General features: G+C 37.9%; 1 protein-coding gene across 2 annotated transcripts in view; it reads left to right on the forward strand.

Moving 5' to 3' along the window:
* GALK2 (galactokinase 2) overlaps window positions 1–21,581 on the forward strand; it is a 46,957-nt gene that overhangs the window by 12,644 nt on the left and 12,732 nt on the right. The window contains exons 6-8 of one of the 2 annotated variants that reach the window (XM_039557767.1): window positions 11,547–11,645; window positions 14,352–14,504; window positions 19,336–19,546. In XM_039557767.1, coding sequence (XP_039413701.1) covers window positions 11,547–11,645; window positions 14,352–14,504; window positions 19,336–19,546 — 463 coding nt within the window. The remainder of the gene's footprint in view (window positions 1–11,546; window positions 11,646–14,351; window positions 14,505–19,335; window positions 19,547–21,581) is intronic. The other variant, XM_039557768.1, reaches the window with a different exon arrangement.

Consider the following 21,581-nt stretch of genomic DNA (forward strand, 5'->3'; position numbering starts at 1 on the left):
GGAAGCTTTTTATGTAAGAGGATGTGGCTACAGTTGCTGTCACCCTGACTTGTGTTGGTGTGTGATCAAAAGGTCAGTAAGGGATTGGACATCACAGCAGAGGGTCTGGTTTGTGAGGTGAGACACGTAGAGCAGTGGTAGATGAAAACATGGAATTGAGGATCCTTCTGGGATGAGTCAGACTTTGCAATTAAAGGGTTGGCAGTGACAGAACTTGTACCTGGCCTGGCAAGAAGCTTCTGGTTTTGCATTGATGGTCCTACCACGTGTCAGCACCGTCTCTGATGGTGGTCACCTCAAGAGCTGAGCTTGGAAACTACTGATCAAAATCACTGGAGTGCACATGTTCAGAAATTGGGTATCTATCTGCACAATCCATAAAACTGACAGAGGTCAGAAAGCCCAGATTTTACTAGGTATTAAAAATCTGTATCTGGAAAACCAGAAGCCAGGTTTTCATTATTGCAGTACTGCACAGTGTTCTTCAGAGAATAAATGATACAGTGTGTGTCTTGAGCTGAATTTACACGTGGCTTGGGAGTACAGGCCAGCATTATGCCAGACTTGTAAAGAAAGGTGCAAAACTCCTTCTCTCATTTTCATAGGAAATTATGGAAGAACAGAAGGAAGACAGAGACTCCACTGAATGTCTTTCCTTCTCCTCATGTGTCAGTTCAATCCTCTTCTTGCTAGTTGAAAAATGTGCTGAAAGTTAAGCTTGTGTCTGAAATACAGTTGGACAAACACAAGAGACACAATTGCACATTTTTGTCAGGAAACCCTGCTGTTGGCAGCCAAATATTTTGCACTTGTGATGAAAAATGAGCAATTAATGTACAGATGAGAATTCTCCGTAGCCAACAGAGGAGCAGTTAGGAACATATCCAGGGTTTTGTGTGCTTGCATAGACTAAGGCACCTGGTTGTCATGGTTAGGAGAGAGGGTGACAGCTCTGAACTGATTGCTGTTGTCCAGGCTTTAAGTAGTTTCCCCAAATCTTATGGGACAGTAAAAACTCGTTCAGTGTTTTTGGCTAATGTATGATTTAGCATTAGAGACCTCTTACATCTAGCTAAATCCAGAGTCTCTGTTGCACTGGATTTATGCTTAGCCTTGCAGAACTGCCTTGTAGAAGGCAGGACTAGTCTGAGTATAAATTAGAGCAATCTAGGCATGTGAGCCCTCAGAAGTACAAAACGTGCTCTGGCCACTTCTTGCCAGCTCCTAATGCACCCTGTGCTGGTGTCAGATGGGATCTGTGCAGGATCCAGTCCTGCTGGCTCTGCATCAGCAGGGAGCTCCCCCATGGCAGGGGAATTTTTAGCTGAGCACAAGTAGGGGCTTTCCAGATCCTTTCTACTAGAAAGCAAACCAGGACCTTGCATTTTTAAGGCTCTGGATATTTATGTGTTTATTTTAAACAAGAAATATCACTTTACCGCTCCCATCCATCTTTTTCTTCCAAATGCTTTAGAGTTGTGAAAGTTGTAAATTGTAGTATTTATAAGTAACAATATTTGGTTATGATGGTAATTTTATGAGAAAAGATTGACTTTTTGCCCCTCATTAGTCTGATGGACTTTGCAAAATCTTCGTATGATGGCTTGTAGCAGGAAGACAGGAAACGTTTGGCTTTAGAATCAAATTTGGCTGAATCGTATGGCTTCTGTAGCCAAAGTTATGAAAAATTGACCTTTTACTGAATGGAACATTTATCTGTTTTGTTTCTGTGAAACTATTTTTATGAGAATATTTTAGTTATATGCTCTTTTTCCTGATAAATGTAAGTTTAAAATAGTTGCTGTAGAGCAAAAGTCATTGAAATTTAGAGCTTTTATGAGATAACACTTCCAGTGTGAAGTTCGGGCCTAGGAGATTAAGACCCAAAACCCCACAGAATAAGAAAACATTGTAAAAGCATGGCTAGAATTTCATGGTGGCTAACTTTAAAAATAGCACTTTTTTGACACTGAAAACAAAATCAGAAAAAAAAAATGCTCTCACTAATTGTGTGTAGCAGTCTGCAATAGGGTATTGTTTCAATGTGCATACAATATTTTTTTTAAAAAACCCATCATACACATACACAATAGTTAGGGAAAATACCAGTTCAAGACAATTCAGCCAGATGTGCAGTGCTAACCAGTTGCAGCAGTGCAACAGCATTCAAATAACAAGATGGAAAAATGAAGAATGCGATCTTTAAAAAGAATCCATTTTTCTCCTCCAAACAGGATACCAGTCTAAGGCTGTGTTGGCATCACTCAAACAGCAGCAGTGCTCACTATTAGTAGTTCTTGATTTTAAAGTGATTTTTATTTCACTGTTATAAAATCAATCTTTTTTATAACTTTTCATCAGGAAAAGATACTTTTTGTAAAGGAAACATAATAATGCTCTAAACTGTCCCAGCTTTGTGTTTCGTGGTAGGAATTAATTAAGAAAATCACTTAGGACTTTGAGTAACTGGATTTACTTGAAAGATGTGATGATAATGCTGCTGTCCAAATGTTAGATCTTGTGAAACTAAGGTCTATTCAGCCACCTTAACATCTTTTCTGTTACTCAAGGCTGGGTAGCTGTGCACATACTTATTGGGAAGAATAGATGAAAAGTGAATAGGGTTTATCTAATTTAATGTGACATGTTGAGCTTAGGAAGTGGAATCATATTTGCCTTTATCTAGACTGAGAAAAAGCTAAGTCAGACAGAGTAAAGGACCTAAATCTAATATGTAATGGTACAGTGTCCATGGGCTTCAATTTTCTCAAACTATGGCTCAGATGAATTTGAGTGTGGGTGTCAAACATTTTAAAGCAGTATTTAAACAGTTACTATACCTGCTAATGTCACTGATTTCAGTGGGAGAATAGACAGGCCAACTGGAATCCCTTCTACTTTGTTTCTGAAGCCTCTATAAAATAAGGAAAGTGCTTGAGTTGAACCCTTTACCACTCCTAATCCCTAGCTGTCTGGCAAGAAAACCTGTGAGGACCCATACTGATAGTGTGACTTCGAAATGAATAACTTGGCTGATTTTATTTTCTTTTAAAAAGATTTCTTTTTATAATTTATTTTATTGATCTATCAAAAAATCTTTGGTAGATGCATGCTCAGGTTATTTGAGCATATATGGCTGTTTTCATATATGAGAAACCAAATTGTTCACATGAAAAATGGCACATAGATATTGTATTTTTAAATACTATGAATACAGAGAAATGCTAAAGTTCTTTTCTCCCTATGGAATTAAAAAACCAGGGTTCTTTAACTTGTTAAGCTTGACTATGTGTGTTTGTAATCAAGGGGAAACAGAGTACTTTAGAGCAGTGGTAATCAAAGGCCATAATCTCTCATCAACCAAATTGATAACCTTCTATTTGAGCATGTTAGGGGGCAGACAAAGTCAAGCTAAGATTGCTGTGCTTATGAGGACATCCAGATACTATCTGACAAATATTTTCCCATTTTGGAAAAAAGTAAGCATAATTACCTTGCAAAACATGTATGAAGTTCAGCTAATTGGGATTTTATGTGCAAACTGGAAGCAGATGGTAACTTTCAGCAACCTATTCCTAGTCAAGATGAGATATTAAAAATAAAGGCATTCCTGGTGGTAAAAATAACCTCAAAAATTTGGGCATCATTTTATACCTTCCTAAATGAAACATAGTGCCTTATATTTCAGAAGTTATTTTCATACCTATATACATAAATATAAAATGTGCACAGATTGGAAAAACAGTATGACAGCTTAACTAGAGTTTAAATATGTTCTATGATGGAGAATGTTTCCTTCTTATTGTAAAACACTCATCTTTATCTGTAAATGTTTTTTCTTCATTTTCAGTCTTGTGTATTGTGAACCAAACTCTGTAGAATGTAACAGAAACTCTACATTATATTTGCCGTTAAATCACCAACATTATTTGTTGTAAAGGAAAGCAGCAGACTGAGTCTGACTTTTCAGCTTAAACTTGCTGAAACATTAAGGAATGTTCATTGGGGAGCCATTACTAGATTTCCATAGAGGGAGTAAATGTATGCCTAGCACTTTTGACTGAATAGATATTTAAATACTCCAGTTACTTAAATTTGCATGCTGAAGAGAATTCTGGAGCACTGAAAATGACAGTGCTAAAAGTAACTTATATTAACAAATGTATTTTCTTCATGGAGCTTCCATTCACGAACAATAAAATTTAAAACAGGAAGAAAACTGGGGTTTTTTTAATTTTAAAGATTAGTTACCATTATTACTGCACTGTAGTCTACAGAAAATCCAGCACACTTTACTTTGGCCAAAATGAACTACATTAAACCACTGGGACAGATGTAATTTAATACTATCATTTTATGGAGAAGATTGCTTTATTTTGGCTGCTGTCATTCTGGATGTGTGTATATCAAGTTTCTGCGTAATGTAGGGTGAGCTGTTCCAAAAAAATACTAAGCAACACTAATTCTGTTTTACTAACAAATATTTCCCTGTCTCCTACTCACTAATTGTCTTACTCTTTTAAGGGGTTTACTCTTACACAAGTTTACTTCTTTAAAGGGCTGTGTGAGATTGAAAGGGATTGATCACTGGTTTGGAACATATTAACAGTGACAGTTATATAGGGACAAATTCTGTCACAGTTTACACACTGTCCAGACCCATTACTGCATGAGTGAAAATCAGAGCAGTTGGCCCTTGGCCTCTTTGTGAGCAAGAGGACTATTAAAGGTGAAACTCCCTTATCTGTTCTCACTCAGATAATTCTCTAGGTTTCTATTTTTAGGGGTTTTTTAATAAGTATGTGATCATCTGTTCACTCTCGTTATTCCTAGGATGTCTAAATACCTTTCTACATTTAGGCCTTCATGCTCATTATCACTAACATCAAAATGATAGAAAATAAAATAAATGATGGGGCAACAGAGAATCAAGTGAGCTGAATGGCGTGTTTCATAATTTATCAGTTTTTTGACTTGAAAGACCAAAAAGACTCAGTAAATCTAAACCTGAATTTGAGGTGTTTCATATTGAAACATAAACAAGTAGAGAAAAGCACATATTAGTGAAAAGTATCATTTTACTGAAAACTCGCTTTTTCCATTAAAAATCCAAACCAAGGTAACATGATGCAGAGCTACTGCTGAGTTCTTATTACAAGAAATCTCTCCATCTAGAGTAACTACACATAAGGCAAGTAATAATAAAAAATCACAACCTTTCTTTGTCAGACTAAATTATATCTCCACTGATATGATTTCCCAGATTAGATTTTCTGCATGCTGGATAGGAAATCTTGTGACTCAAAGATAAAATGGATTTAAGCGGTAGTAATTTCTTTCTTTGTAACCCAAGATTGACTTGCTCCTTATCAGGGAGAACTTTAAATTGTTTCAAACAAAAAGCAGGGGTAGTTAGTAGAGTCTTAGATCAAAAGCAAGGCTAGGTCTGCACAGGGGGGCCAGTTGCCTGCTAGACAAACTGGTGTTACCTTCTGCAGTAAGATACATTCTGGACAGACTTTAGGATTAAGCTTTGCAAAAGGAACAGCCTAAAAAAATATATTTTGAAAACTGTTACTTTTAGATTTTTCCTAGTGCTCCAGCTAATATTGTCTAAAACCTGAAAGCAGCTTCCTTAAGTAATTAATTTACATCAATTTGTTAATGCTTAATTGTTTGTTAGTAAATTATATGTGCTGAGATTCTACTCCTAGTGGTGTGGCTTTGTATTGTTTCAATTATGGATATTCTAAATTATTGTGTTGTATCTTTTTTTTTTTTTTTGGATAAACAACAAAAAATCCCATGTTAATATATCGTGAAACTCAGTGATTCTAAACATCTCCCATGGAAGCACAGCCAACCTGGCACGCATACTTGCCAACAGCTATAAAAGTAGTGTTTGCGTGGATGATATTTGGTCTGGCATTCAAAAGCTGCAATATTTAGTGTTTCTTGACAGATCACCAGGGAGACTTCAAGGTTTTACTCACCTACAGCTACTGCTGCTGTCACGTTACACTCATCCCTCCCCCGTGTTCAGAGGCTGAACAGAGCCAGTGTGTGAAGCAGCGCGGGGTATTGCTGGAAAAACTTCAGGTATTTTCAGCTTCCATCCCAGCTACCCGCACTTAGTGACTTCACTACAGTCAGCAGAAGGGAGCAGTTTTCGTCAGCCACGTCACTGCCAGGTTTAAACAAAGGGACTTTGCACAGGAGGGGCTGACACGGTCACATAATCTCTCCTGATGTCCAGAGAGTAACCTCAGGGAAGGAGGTGGAATGGTAGTGCTGAACTGCTTGAGGTTGCATTACAATGTGCTTATGTCAACACCAATTAACACACGTTTTATGTGGCTCATTTGTCACATTAAAATTGCAAATGATACAGTGACATTTTCTCTAAGGTGTCTAAGAAAAGCTGTAAGTCTGCCTCTCTTCTTTCTTACCAACCAAGATAGTTAAACTGAAAAAGATTCAGGAAAAAGCCACATGGACCGATTGAAGGTACAGAATGACAACCATAAAAGTATGTTAGGACTCTCTGGAAATAATCACTTAAAGGAGAAAGTGACAGAGATCCATCAAATGATGAATGTAATTGATGGAGTGGATGGGAATCAATTGTTTGTTGCCCCTCAAGTGTTTAGAGCCAGCAGGTATGAAATGAAGCTAGTCAGGTACACAATAATAATCAACAAAAGGTGAGAGTTCTTCACCTGACAAGGTGTGGAAGTCCTTGTTCCAGGATGATCTACATGTTAAAATTATGCATGAGTTAAAAGGGAACCTGGACAAATTAATATGTAAGAAATCTGTTGTTGGTAACTAAGGGTGCAGAACTGACATTCAGTCTAGGGAATTCTCTATAAAAATATAAAGTCCTGGGGAAATATGATCTTTACTTGGCCTCTGGTCCATACTAAGAGCTCACTTTCAGTTACAAGATGCAGGACTAGAAGTGGCATTGGTTTGATCCACAGAGACTGCTTTTATCGTCATATATTCTACATTTTTATTCTGACTCAAGTATTTTAATGAGTTTTATCTAGCTGACAGTCCCTTACTTACTCATGGGCACGTGCTCAGGCACATGGCAGCATTTTGGGGCTTGTCCTGGGCAGGGCCAGGAGAGAGACTCAAAGATCCTTGGGGGTCCCTTCCACATCAGGATATTCTGTGATTCTGTGATTCTAGGCACTTCCCTTCTTGGTTAGGTTGTTGGGTTCTTTGGGGTTTTTTTGCAGGGGGATGAGATGAAAGGAAACATCTCCTGATATTTGAGCTTTTTGAATTACTATGTTAAATATATCACTTTGCTTGTTTAATAGCGTAGATGACAGCCTAGGACTTACTGTCTGCATGATAGTTATCGTTCACCTGGTCTAGTTAGTCCTGTTGGAACAACTTCCTGAAACAATAATACAGAAATTCAGAGGGCAGTATGTAGATCTCAGAGTAGGTGAGCTAAGGAAATTTTTAATTTGTCTAAGGAATTTTTTTACAGGGTCATAATGCTACTGTTCAGACCCATCTTAAATATGATTTTAGTATCTTTCTGTTCCACTTTTCATTACCACCATATGAATAGACTTTAAATGCACCCTGTAATCGTTTCCCTGAGATCATACTCTTTACAAAATAAGCTACAATACTGGAAATAGGGAGGTTTTTGAATTCTCATTTCAGCTTTGTGACTGATTCACATGACTTTGAACAAATCATGTAAGTATCTGTGCTGTCTCTAAATTGAAGATAGCAGCCTTATAGGAATGCTTTTAAAGTAAACTATGTAAAATTCTATGAAGATTTAAATCGTGATTTACTACTGTTTCTGAAATACTCCTTTAGGGATGGAAAAGCATGCTAATAAGGATTGGGTGCATAGAACTAGCTATGTTTTGTGGCTGGCTCAAAGTGATCTCTCATATGAATCAGAATGTGTGGGATGCAAGTGGAGTCTGTGTGCAGATGGGGTTTATTCTTCCTCTGTATTTCTCATGGTGCTTCACGAGGAACAAATATCTGCTTTCGCCTAGAACAGTGAGCAGGTCTATTCTAGGGCTTCTGCAGAACTCACCAGGGCTAACATTGTTTATTTTATACACATAACAATTGGATCTTAAAGTCTACCAAGGAGTGTCGAGCCCCCTCTGACCTACCAGCCTGACAGGTGCTGCCGTGGTGTCTCCTGGGGTGCAGTCCCCCTAAATGTGGCTGTGAGAATGCTCTGAGTTACTTCTCTGCAGGAACTGTGGTGCCTCCAGAAGCAAGGTGTTCCCTGCCTAGGTATTGTTCAGACAGACATTTGAGATGTTGCCAAATTGTGCAGTGAAATCTGGATCCAAGAAGCTCTGTATTTTTACAGGTCAGGCATACACTGAGAAGATATTAATAGCAGATGTTTCAGACTGTCCCTGCCCTAAAGAGCTTCTGAATGTTGCAAGTTGAATGGAAACAAGGCATTGCTCTGAGATAGGCAAAAGTTATTTCCTTTTATTACATGGTTCTCACAGACTTTTTTCCTTAGAGATCTTTTCTGTGGAAGCCTAAACTCTAAGAACTTGTGTAGTAACATGTGGGTTTTTTCACTTTCTAGTAACGAAGTCACACTATTTATAGCATTATCATGTAAGAATCCCAAGTAGCAATTACTAATTAGAAAGAGGGGGAAGATACTCATTTTACTGAGGAAATGAAGCCATGATGAATTAAAGAGACTTTCCCTGTCTCACAAGAAACTTAATGTGGAGCTAGAAATTGAGCCCAGACCTCCTAAAATTCAGTTCACTGTTTCAGTCATTCATATGACCATCCTTTTCCAAGTATCAAATATGTACACAAGGCTCTCCAGTTTAGTCTTCACATTAGTTTCCAATGAAACTTTGCCCTTTCACTTGTTTTAGCAAGAAGGCAAACACTTGCCCATTTGTCTCAATAGTAAGTAGAAACTGCTCTCTATACAGACGACAATTTCCTCTCCATTCACATGCTTCTCATCCTAGTATTAGAAGGCCAGCCTGTGTCAGCAAGGGCCTGTTTAAATTAGAAACCAAATAATATTTCAGGGATGCCTTGGGCTGTCTTGTGGAGAGGGTTCTTTGCAACCCTTGCCAGTTACAACTTGGTGGTCCTGCCAATCTTTGCTAAGTTTCAAAACAGAAGTTGCTCAAGCTGGAGCAGCGCTGCTCGCCTGGCATACGCAGCTGGGCAGCTGGAGAGCCGGCACCGAGCGAGGCCCGGCGCTCATCCAGGCACAGTTCACTAGACCTTGTAAAGGGACAGGGGAGTGGCACTGTCCTAATTGCTAACATTCCTCCTCTGCAAGACTTCTGATATTTATTTAATAAGCTCAGGCTCATAAAGTCTAAACAATTTAAGCAATCAAGTGGTAGCTGATGTGTATGTGGAGCTAGAGATGCAGCCAGACTAAGTGAAGAGTGACATGCTTAATTTCTGACTTTGCCAAGCTTTATCTGGCAGTTGCAAATGAAGTAATACCTCAGACAGCTGTGCCCAAGAATGGAATATATGTTGTGAGTACCTCAGGAGCTGTACTTCAGGCCAGGTTTGCACAGCCACAGCTCCTACTTGAGTGTGCATGACCTATCTGCCGGCATGGTCTTCTCATCCAGTGAGTAACACTCATAAGCTCCAGTCTGAAAGCTCCTGCCAGTGGCAGCAAAAATTAGGGATGTAGTATTACTGAGTTCTCAGAGGGACAAAAGGCGGGTTCAGCTGAAACATGCAGGCATTCCCACGTGCCAGCAACAGTTGTTTGTAAATAGGCACGCCTTCATATGTAGAAAGGAGGGAGCGTCTAGAGACTGCTGTGTGTGGAGGTTTGTTATCTTCTGTGGAGTTGTTGCTGAGTATTTTAGCATTAAATGGGAAAAAAGCATCATTACATTCATTAGCATTTCATTCAGAATTATTTTTGGCTCATAGTGGAGCAGGGAGATATGGTAACTAGAAGTTAAACTTTCATTGATGGGATGAAGAGATCTGAGCTTCAAACCGGAAATGGGAGTTGAGTGGACATGGGACAGGGAGGAAAAACAAATTTTGATGAACCTGGGAGATGGTTTTTGTTGAAAAGAAAGAGCACCAAAATGCATGAAGTTTCTATACTTTCTCAAGAAAAATAAAAGAAACGTTATTTCAGCTCAGCTTTAACATACACAAAGGAAAGGCAGTGCTGAAAAGGAGACTCTTTTTGCTGATTGTACTTTCGATGTTCTCTCATTAGTGGTCTTTTTCTAGTAAGAGATCATTTACCATGTTTGATTCAAAGAGGTCCACTCTGCATAGTTTTAGAGTAACCTTGTTAATGTTCCTTTGATAACTTGTGCTTATCAGCCTAAGGCTTATTGGCCATAACTGCATTGTGAGCTGAGTATTGGTTGGTTGTGCATTTGCAAACAGTTCAGCCTGATTACATTCATCTAAGCACCAATTTTACAGCTGTGTCAGTGGGGCCATTACAGAACTTGAGCAAGCAAGCAGGCAGGCACCCTGCACATACCTCTCTCAGCATTGTGATTTACTGCCTCTATCTGCTGCCTTTTACAGCTGTGTGCTGGCTGATGTCCCTGTCTCGTTGGTTAGCTTGTTTCAGCCCCATAATGCTACATCCTTAGTGTGGAATCTGAATCTGACTTTGCCACCAGACTGGAAAACAGCCTGTGGCTTTTCTAAAGTTCTTTTCCCATCTTCCCTCTGGTTACCTTGTGCTTAGAAAAACAAACTGGTAGGGGTCATAACAGGTGGACACAAATACTTTCCTTTTGACTAGTCTGTGTTCTTTGACCATTTTCCGAGGCTTCTCTTGTGTTTTGTTTTGACTTGGCCTGATAGCTGAAAGTTTTACTGTTCGTTATTATTTTTGACAGTTATGACAGTGATATTCCACCCTCCCATAGTATCCTCTGACCTGCAGGTATTAGAATGCACAAAGATATGCCTAAAATGTCACAAAGGAATGCACATCACATATAGTTATGAATTAGTTCAGATAAACAGAGTACAGTATATCAAGGAGAAATGACAAGCATCACTGACTTGAATATCTACAGTGAGAAACAGTTTTGGAGTAATTTCTGATTATGGAGTTGGTACATTAAAACAATATGGAGTAATAACTTGCCATTTTTCACTAAGCTACTGAGATTCACATGTAGATGGATTGAACTAATTAAATCAACAAAATATTGGCTATTGGGATGGAAGGGTTTGAAGTGCACAAGGAAGGTGGGAGGACACTAAACAACAGTTAAGTGTCTTAACAAGAATACTCTGGAAAGCATTTGGCTATGGTGGATCCTCTCGAGGCTGAGTAGTTGGTTCTTTTTTGCTTCAGAACAAAAGGGAAAAGGGGCCACGTGGCGTCTTGGTTGATACCAGCTTACACTGTTTGATGTGTAAGAGATAATGGTTTCAGAACTCTTGTCATTATTTCATTTTTTTCACCACTAATTAATATGTAAACAGAATGAAATTACCATTCTTAACCATGGCTGAAGGTTCACATATTAATATTTTTCCAGGTGGAACTCGCAGAAATTTGCACAAAGAGCGAACGTTACATTGGCACAGAAGGTGGAGGAATGGACCAGTCAATCTCTTTTTTGGCAGAGGAAGGAACTGTATGTGGATCTTTGTAATCTAAACTAACAATGTAATGTTAATTTATGCAAGCAAAAAATGCCTTCATTGGTATCTAGCAGAAAAACAAGACAAGAAACTGGAACTCCTTAGTAAGCAGTATAAGCACCATTAGTACACAACAAATGAATCAGGAATTAAATTTATGAACTTGGGTACAATCAAGTAGGACAAGTTTGAATGAATAAGATGAGGAAAATTAGAAATAGCAAGGAGGAAGGAAAAGATGTGGGAAAAGATGTACTCTAGAAGAGCACCAGGTTCCACTATTTGACTAATTCATGCTGAACTTAGAATGTTTCCCATATAATGAAAGCTGAATGGTCGGCATGCCTTGTATTCAGTGCAAATGGGATAATTATTACAAAAATGCTTTCTTGAAACTTCTTATAACCAAACAGTTCTAGGAAGTTTTGCCAGGTTCAGTTACAAAGACAATGGAGACTTTTTTTTTCACCAGTTTTGCTAATTCCAGACAATTCTGTGGCTGGATTTTGATGTAGAAGGCATTTAGCAGTCTTAAACGTGGTGACAGAAGGTGAACTAGCTGTGATAAACAGGACCTGCCAAGTTATGCATGAGTGCTTGCAGTGGAATTTACAGTGAGGTTCATCCACTGTCCCAGAAGGTGCACAGGACTGCAACTGTTCAAACCTCAGACCTGTCCAAATACTTTCATTGGAATTAATGTAGTGTTTCATGACAACCTTTACTTTCCTTATAATTGTGGCATTATATCTCTACAGCTTTTGTTCCTTTTCGATGAGCTTACTCAGACAAAAACTATTGCTTAGAATTACACCAAACATTTAATGCCATCATGAGACACATGTATTTGCAATTTCACATCACTTGTACCTACTCTACACCTTTCCTTCATGTTTATACTGTTAGTAGTAAAAACACAGCTACATGAATAAGGAAAAAAGGAAGCAGCATATTTTCCTGCCGTACACAGAGATGATCATGTAAGTGGAAGCCTTTCTGATATATAGCTGTGGTAACCAAAAAGACAAAGAAAATATTGAAAAAGATGAGAAAAGAAATTGTGAACAAACCAGAAAATACCCTTGCTTCAGTGTACTTGCAGCTGAATGCAGCTCTAGCCTCCCACCTCAAAAAGACAAGAAAAGTACAGTACAGGACACTGAGGTTTATAAAAGCTATTTTTTTTATATGAGCATTGACTGAATAATTTAAAACTTTTCAGCTTGGAAAACAAGCTTTGAGGGCGATACTTTGAAGCTTTATAAATTCCCTAAAGGAGTAAAGAGAAGGTAAATGTTGAATTCAATCTTTTTCATAACTGAAGAACTAATAGAAACACAATGACATTAGCAAGCAGCTTGTAAAAAACAAACAAGGATGTTTGGGTTTTTTTCCAAGACATTCATTGTTAAATTGAGAAATACCGTACATTGTGGAAGGCAGAAGTTTTAAAAGGACTCAAAAAAGACCTTTTTGGATACACTAATAGAGTATTAACCTATATGTGGCTATTCAACATATAGTCAGATGTTTCTTCCAGTGTAAGTATAACCATTGTGATCTTTGCTTATGGGAATCTGGAAAAATATACCCCAAGAAAAGATTGCTTTGTACATGTTCTATTTTTATATTCCCCCTAAATAGCCATTTATGGCTACTGTCAGAGTCAGGACACTAGACCAGCTTAGTGGTACGTTCTAGTCTAATGTAGCAGATCTTAAAGGGTATATTTAAATGTAAGCAAGTCTGTCTGTCTTGATAGTAATTCTGTGATGGGGTCCAAAATCTCAATGGCAGGGAGTAACACACATGCTGTACATAATGTACAAGGAGATTTGTCATTGTTTATTTAGCACTCTAGCTGCTCAAGGAACTCTCTGGGGGTGAACAATGCCAAAACCAGTAAGACGTCCCTGCTTGCAGTGTTACAGTCTATTCTAAGAAGCCAAAGCAGGGCACATGATTTACAACTTATCCCAGTGAAAAACCAGATGTGAATTTAATCTTTTGATTACATTACATCCTGAATTATTTAATTAATGGATGCCTAACTTATTCCATGTAAAGGTCACAAATGCTGGGAACATCATACACAGCTTGTGTAAGCATGTGTGAGGCAAGGCAGTCTCTTATGTCAGAAAGGAGGAAACAGCAACTACATCCTTATATATAGTTTTATTTAGTTTCTTTGTTTGATTGTACCATGATCACTGTCTCAAATGAGTCCTAAAATGTTGGTACTATACTGTACCTCAGTGAATCTTGCTGTACTGCAAAACCAGAAGACTGAGGGGGAGATGGACATTGATGAAGGGGCAGGGAATGCGAAGCCCCTTTTTTCTAGTGGCACACACATTAGCTTCAGCCAGGCCTGGTACTTCTCTGCAGATCAAAGTGAAACTGTTGTCTTAAACAGGCAAGAAAAATAGGTTGGGTGGAGTTCTGTGAAATGCTGAAAAAACCCAAAGACTTAATGGAAACATTTTAAAATCCAGCTACAGGGAAAGGTTTGAAATGTATGTGTAACTTGACCAATGAGGTTAAACCTCTTTTCTTGCTGTTTCATGTCAGTTTTCCTTCCTGAACTGTCCCTGGATTTTCAAGAGAAAAAACATGCAAATTTGCATTTGATTTATAGAACTAAGTGCACTGTTAGCTAGTAGTAAATTAAAACTAACCATTCATTTTTCTTTCAATAGGCCAAGTTGATAGAGTTCAGTCCACTGAGGGCAACTGATGTTAGACTTCCAAGTGGAGCAACGTTTGTTATTGCTAACAGTTGTGTTGAAATGAATAAAGCAGCAACTTCTCATTACAATATTAGGGTAATGGAGTGTCGGCTGGCTACAAAGGTAACACATGGCTTATGTCAAACTCTAATGAAACCTTCATCTAAATATGTGCTTTCTTCCACTTCTGACCAATTGTGTCTTTAACACCTGGCTAGGTGCTACTCTTTGTATAATTTTTCTTTCCAGAACCAGACACTTCCATCTGCAGGAGCAGAACTCCTGCTGAGCTTAATGGAACTGAAAGGACTGTGTCCTTATATAGAAGATTATATAGAAGATTGAGTTCTATTAAATTTGTTTTGGATTATATTTTGTTAGAGGAAATAAGTCTATTTTTCAGAAAAAGAATATTCCCAGTTAATACGATAGACTGTTTCTAATTAAAGCTGAATAATGACAAATAATGGAAAGCAACCAGCATGGCCACATGTTTATATGTATATATGGCAATAGATGTGTATTTTCTAGGATTTAGAGAACATCCAAGCTAGTAGTTGGAGGCCTGGAAGTAATATTAGAAATGCTGAATAGCAGCATGTATGTCAGTGTAAAGTTTAAGAACAGGCTTGAGTCAAACCCCAACATTTAGGTTGTACTGCCAGTTTACAGTTTGAAATTATCTCTGAAACGTATGGAAATTGAACAGGGGAAATCTAAGTTCTGCTTTAATTCTGGATTCTGTATGTTCAGGAATATGTAGAGGTAGGGTTTGATTTGAGTTTTTATGGGAAGACAGTACATTTTTCTTTGATAAGAGTAAATGATGAGCAAGCATAAAGATTCACTGCATTTATACCCAACATAGGGCGCTCTGTGAAAGAACAGAATGTGGGTCACAAAGTCTAGAAGAAAGCTTTGAAAAATGCAGCGTGGAACTTCTTGCCACAGAACATTTGATCAATATGCAAAAGTACTTTGAACATCCGTTGGCATCATGATTCTATAAAAAATAATTTCTTACAAGTTTTAGTTGGTGCCAAAAAAGTAGTTGAAGAGATGATCAGACACTGACAAACTGTATTATAAAATAATTTGCTGAGATATTTTTTGAGGAGGGAAGCTAAACTTTGGATTACTTTTAAAATGTGCTTTAAAAGTATAAAAGAAATAGTTGCATTTCAGTTGTGTATAAGACATGGTAAAACAAATAGCACCAATGACCACAGTTAAAGCTGTTGTCACTGATGTTAATAAGAAGATTCTTTAGCCATTAAGAAAAGGAAGATAAGAACCAGTCTATTTGTTAGTTCTGTTATAACTGATAAATCTATAATTTGGGATTGATAATTGACAGAATACGTATTTTTAAGGAAGGGCTTCTTTTGGAAATTCTTTTTTTTTTGCATAAGGAATAGAGAGCCTTCACAGATAATCTGTTCTAAAAGTCACTGTACAACGAGTGCATTAAGCTGTGAGAGCTTTTGAAGTTACTGTTCCATACACCAGACTCTGTGAATTGAATCACAGTTTTCTAAATGACTTTAAATTATTAGTCCTGTGCAGTAAACTGAAGAGGTAGTAAGGAAACATCTTTTTTTTTACATTCCTGTTAGCTATGATGCAATCTCTAAAAATGTACTTTTAGCAGATGCTTGATTGTAAGGAGACTAACAACATACACCTGTCTGTTTTTACACATATGCTACCCAGATGGAAAGCTGCACACACTATAAAAATACATTTAGGAAGAGGTCACAGTGGGGTGAAGGAGGGCAGGTATGTAAGTGGAAACAGGGAAGTCTTTTAAGCACCATTAAGCTAATGGAACTATGAACTAACATGCTGGGCCTTGCAATAGTGCTTTAAAAGAAATTCTCATTGTAAGTGCCTTAGGATAGGCTTTTCCCCCCTCTTCTGCTTTAGGTAATTCTAGAATTTCATACTGCTTGCAGAAATCTCTGTTGGTAAAGATGCCAACACAACTTATTCCTGCTGGCATTAGTGTAGAACATTTTGGTATCAGTCTGTCCTACGGCAAGTGAGCTCTTGATTACCCTGGCAAATTATCTTTCTTAGATTCTGTTCCTTTCCCTTCCCTCTAGACAGTCATTGTTTTGCTTTTTTCTTTCCCTTTCTCTGTTGTAGCAGCCTCTGAGTGCTCTCCTGTGCTCCATTACAATGTGTTCAGACGCTTGCGTTCTGCAGAGCACTCGCACTTCTGAAGGGAGTGGAGTTGTCCCTCATCGTTCCGAGCTCTGACCTGCTCACCGTGCTCCCCCTGCTTCAGCATCAGTGTCGTGTGGGGCCAGCAGTGTCTGCAGCTGCAGAGCCATGAGCAGCTCATGGGCACAGATGCTCAGATGGCTTTATAGAAATGTAGTGTGCAAGGAAGTGATGCTGCTGTACAAGTATTCCTGGACGCACTCCTAGTCAGACTTTCTTTTATTTATATTTGTCCCATCATTTACCAAGTACGTTTTCCTCTCAGTTATTTACAGTTCTCCAGTGTGCCTATGTTGAACAATAAAGAAGAATAAAGCCCACAGATTCTATATCCTGGCAGTTAAGAGCCAGCTGCTCGATGTCCACATATTTAATCCATCTAGTCAGAGATCATCAAGGAAATACCCAACTGTGGGAGCAGTATTGGGATTACTTTTTGTACATTAAAGAGATGGGATTTTTTTCCCCATTTCTGTCCCATGTCCATTACAATTTGAGCTGCTGCAGCTAGACTGTTTTCAAAAACCATTTCTGTTTGCCCATAATATTTTTCCCAGTGCTGTTAGAATCAAAACTTTGCTATAAGCAGGATAGACCTTTCCAGCAAAGCCATGCCCACTGGCCCAACGGGGTCAGTTTCCATTTGACCTGTAAAACCCCAGTGTCATCAGCTTGCCTGAAATACAGCATCTCCCTTGAAGTACAGAAATGGGAACAGATGTGACAATGCATGTGGCATATTTCTGCAGGGGATTATTTATTAAAAAAGGAAGTACAAAAATTTTTGTTGCCTTATAGAATATTGTTTTTAAATTCTGTTTAACTTCTCATAATAAAGTACAGGGGATGCTGAATATTGGGATTAAAGCATGAGAAAAATAATTTCCATTCATTTAGCACCTTGAAACAGATCAAAAGCATGTCATAAACATGCACCAACATACAACATATTTAAGTAAAACGAAGCAGTAAGTTTTATTCTAACTTATCAGTAAGTAAGCTAAAATACAATTACATAAAGGCTGTGGAGTTTTAGGTACTCATAGTCTTTGAAAAGGAGGCCAGAAGTGACTCAACCAATATTTTACAAAAAAAATTCTCTCACCCTGATTTCTGCATTATGCACTAAACAGTTCTGCTTCTTTCTCTACCACTGAACATATAAAATTGTGTTTTAATGACAGCAGAGTTATGTGATTAGGATTTTGTTTGTTTTGCTCTGCTGAGCCTCACATAAATCCCAGCAAGTCACTAGATGGCACCAAAAGTAGTTAATTTTTAGATACTGCAATAAAGCAAAACTGGAAGAGCCCCTGCAAAAGCACTGTTGGAGGAGAGTGAGAATCCACACCAGATAGCTGGGCAGCAGATCTGCTTAAATTTCATCCTGTAACTTTGCACAAAACAAGGCAAATACTTTTCAGACACGTATGCAAATCCCATGACTTTTTTAACCCAGGAAATTAAATGGCTTTGCTGAATCAAGACATAAATGATTTCAAACCAATCTCCATCAAACCCAGTGCTTATTAAAAAGAATGAAACACCCTGGGTGAAATCTTGGCCCTTTTAATGAGAGGTTCGAATGCTGATTTGTATAGATAAATGATTTCATTCCCTGGTCTTGCTGCACTGGTTTGAAACTCTTTCCAAACATACAGCTTGATTTAGAAGTTTTAAACTCACTTGAAATGGTGCAGCACTGGAGATACACCACATGCCTATGAACACAGTACAGTGACACTCGTGTGTTCCTGCTAACCTTTGTTTTACTTTGTAATCTGTTGAAATTACAGTTGGTATGTCAATGACCACTGACTATTCTTCTATAATTCATGACATCAAAATATATCACCTTATGAGGAAAGCTGCTTTACCACTTTCATTAGACACATGGGAGCATCAACATATTGCAGCCTTCCAGAAAAAAGCCTGTTGGACATCCTGCCTTTCAGGATTCTGGTGTGTTGAAGTAACTTGTCAAAACATCACAAGATACACAAAGCATGGTACCATTGCCAGGAGAGGGCAAAGCAGGTCCACCTATAACTAATGAATATCACAGCAGCCATATGGGAATAGAATAGATTCTGATCAACATCGTAACGTTCCTGTAAAGGCTCAAAAGTTCCTTTAAATTGGTAGTAAAAAGAAGGTACTTAAAATTTACTTAAAACTCCAGAGATTGAGAAAGGTTACAGTTATTCTCCCCACAAATCTTATGATCATATTTTTAAGGCTATTACAAGAAAAGATTTTAATGACAGCCTCAGATGTTCACCAGAAAATTCCAGGAGCATGTTGGAAATGTCAAACTGAAATGGTAGAGCAAATACTAATAGTATGGAAATAGATTTTTTAAGGACTTTTAGTGTTACAACATCATAGCGCTTGTATAAACAGTTGTCCAGATGGGATTGTAAAAGTCTAGTAAGTGCTTGAAGTAACAAAGTCTGTGGAAGAGGATAAATCACTAACTTGATACCACACAAATAATGCCAGTAGGGCTTTTACAGACAGTATCTGATTTGAGGGAAGAATATGTGTCATTCACAGACCTTTATAATAAATATAATTGTTGACTGCTCTGTACTGATAGAAAGTAGGTTCTGATGGTTCCCAATTAAGAAGTGAAAAGAGAAAATGGGCCTTAAAGATACTTATGGACAACTAATAGTTTTAAACAGAAAAGAACAATATTTTCTATTTTCTTTTTTTTTAATTTTAGCTTCTCTCAAAGTCAAAAGGCTTGGAGTGGAAAAAAATGTTGAGACTCCACGATGTGCAAACCAAGCTAGGAGTTAGCCTAGAGGAAATGCTGACCATTGTCGAGGAGGTATTACATCCTGAGCCTTACAGTGCAGAGGAAATTTGTAAATGCCTGGGAATTACCCTGGAGGAGCTCCGCTCTCAGATCCTTAGTCAAAACATGCAAGATGGTGAGCATATATGAAATGGGGGGGTTTACTGTACAATGTTTGTGTTATATAAAAAGTTTATGTATTAATAAGTAGTGCAAGTGGAAGTCTTGCCAGAATACTTGCCTAAATCTTGGTTGGGAAGTGAAAGAATTGATAACAGCATCAGTTGGTATTTTCATTCTAACTTTTGACTTAAAATAGAGCAAACTTTGATTTTGATTGAACTGTTTCCAAAATTATGGAAGTAGCAGATCACTTAACTGGTGTTCAAGACTAGCATAGATGAGCCTGTGTTTCTGTTTTTAACTGATAAATACATGATCACTTCCTAAAAAAGGCACTGGGCAGCAAGTCTTGATCTCTCCTGAGAAAGTTTCTGTCACTGTCAATATTGCTTTTTTTTTTTTAGGAAGATGTTGGTGGAGATGAACAATTCACTATCTAAAGTATTTCCCATGTATTATTGTTTAGGATTATACCGTGTAGTCATGAGCATTGTCACGTGTATCCTGGATGCATATAGTAGGGTTGCTAATAATACCAAATAGAGAATTTATGAAATAATTTGTTTGCTTTCATAACAGGTTTCCAATTGAGATCAGAATTTCTATAAGAACTACATAGAATCCTTCTTCCTTCTTTCCATTCTGTAGCCTTAATACCTGTATTCTTTTGGAGCCAAGTTACATCCTTGCCAGTCCTTCCCAAGACTGCTTTCAGGAATGTATACATTCTATGTGTATAGATCTGTAATGTATCTATCTATACTGACACTTACTTAAATAATCCGTCCATCTGGAGTGATTGTAAATTTTATATATTGACCAAGGAGCAGGTCCTGAATCTTTAACCTGTTTTGCATCCCAGTGGTATCAGGCAGTATGAGATGCTCTTATTGTCTAACTACACTGCCAGAGGATACCAGGAAGGAATAAGATATCTCAAGCCAGCTCCTATCTCCATAGAAAGAGTTTTGATAACTTTGTACTGTCTGTACATGAGGAATATATGAACCATGTACCTGCATTCTGCAGCATTTTCATGGGAAACTGCAGGGTTGTAAATCTCTTACATTGTCCCTGTACTTCCCCCTTCATGAAGCAAAGCAAGACTATTAACTTACAGATGTTTACACTCCTTACACTTGGTTTATAAAACAAAATTCTACAGTTCTGCAGAACTGAGTTGTTTATACAGGTTATCTTGATTTTTTTTCCAAAAAGAAATCTAGATGAAAAATTTAGACATAAAAGCTATAGAAGAAACCCAAAGGAAATTTTATACTGTAGCTCTGAATACCATTTGCAGATGTTTGCTGAACAGAATCTCTTAAACTTGCATGACCGTGATTTCATTTGATAAGACCAATTAAAAAGGATTATGCTGAAAGCCTCTTTGCATGTACAATATAAAATTAAATAACAGATTTCTGTAAAACTTATGCAGAAGAAACAAGACAGACACAGAAAGAATCTGAATCTGCTGGTTTTGTTACACACTATGCAAATTACGCATTTTGTTGGCTTTGGAACACCAGGGGCTGTTTGAAGAAAACATTTTTCTTACTTCCCCTCTACTTTCCCACTCTATTTTAATGACAATGCCTGGCTTCTTCATGTGAGAGAGAGAAAACATACTGTCAAATAAGTAACCTCTGCAGAGAATTTCAGAGTCTCATTGAATTTCTTTGTTCAACATGAAGAACAAACCACAACATTTAGGGGATCTTTTCATGCCCAGGGATCATTACAAATATTATTTTGTACTGGCATTGTGTCTCATGGTTAAGGACCTAAAAGTGCTCTGTACATACTGGTTTAGCCCTAAGTCTAGCTTCCCCTCCTCTACTCCTCCAGTGACTGTACTGTATACTTACATGAAGTTTTATCAGTGTGTAAGGATGACCAGATAAAAACTCCAAATCTCAAAGGAACATGGTATGGACTGGCTTTGGTCAAGTCCCAGGCCAGGTCTGGAAGCACACAGCCACTCTGCATCCCTTTTACAGGCGATTACTCAAGGATTTCTGCAGTTCCCCACTGCACAGTCCATT

The sequence above is a fragment of the Corvus cornix genome, chromosome 10 (genome assembly GCF_000738735.6).
Source record: "Corvus cornix cornix isolate S_Up_H32 chromosome 10, ASM73873v5, whole genome shotgun sequence".
Taxonomy (NCBI): domain Eukaryota; kingdom Metazoa; phylum Chordata; class Aves; order Passeriformes; family Corvidae; genus Corvus; species Corvus cornix.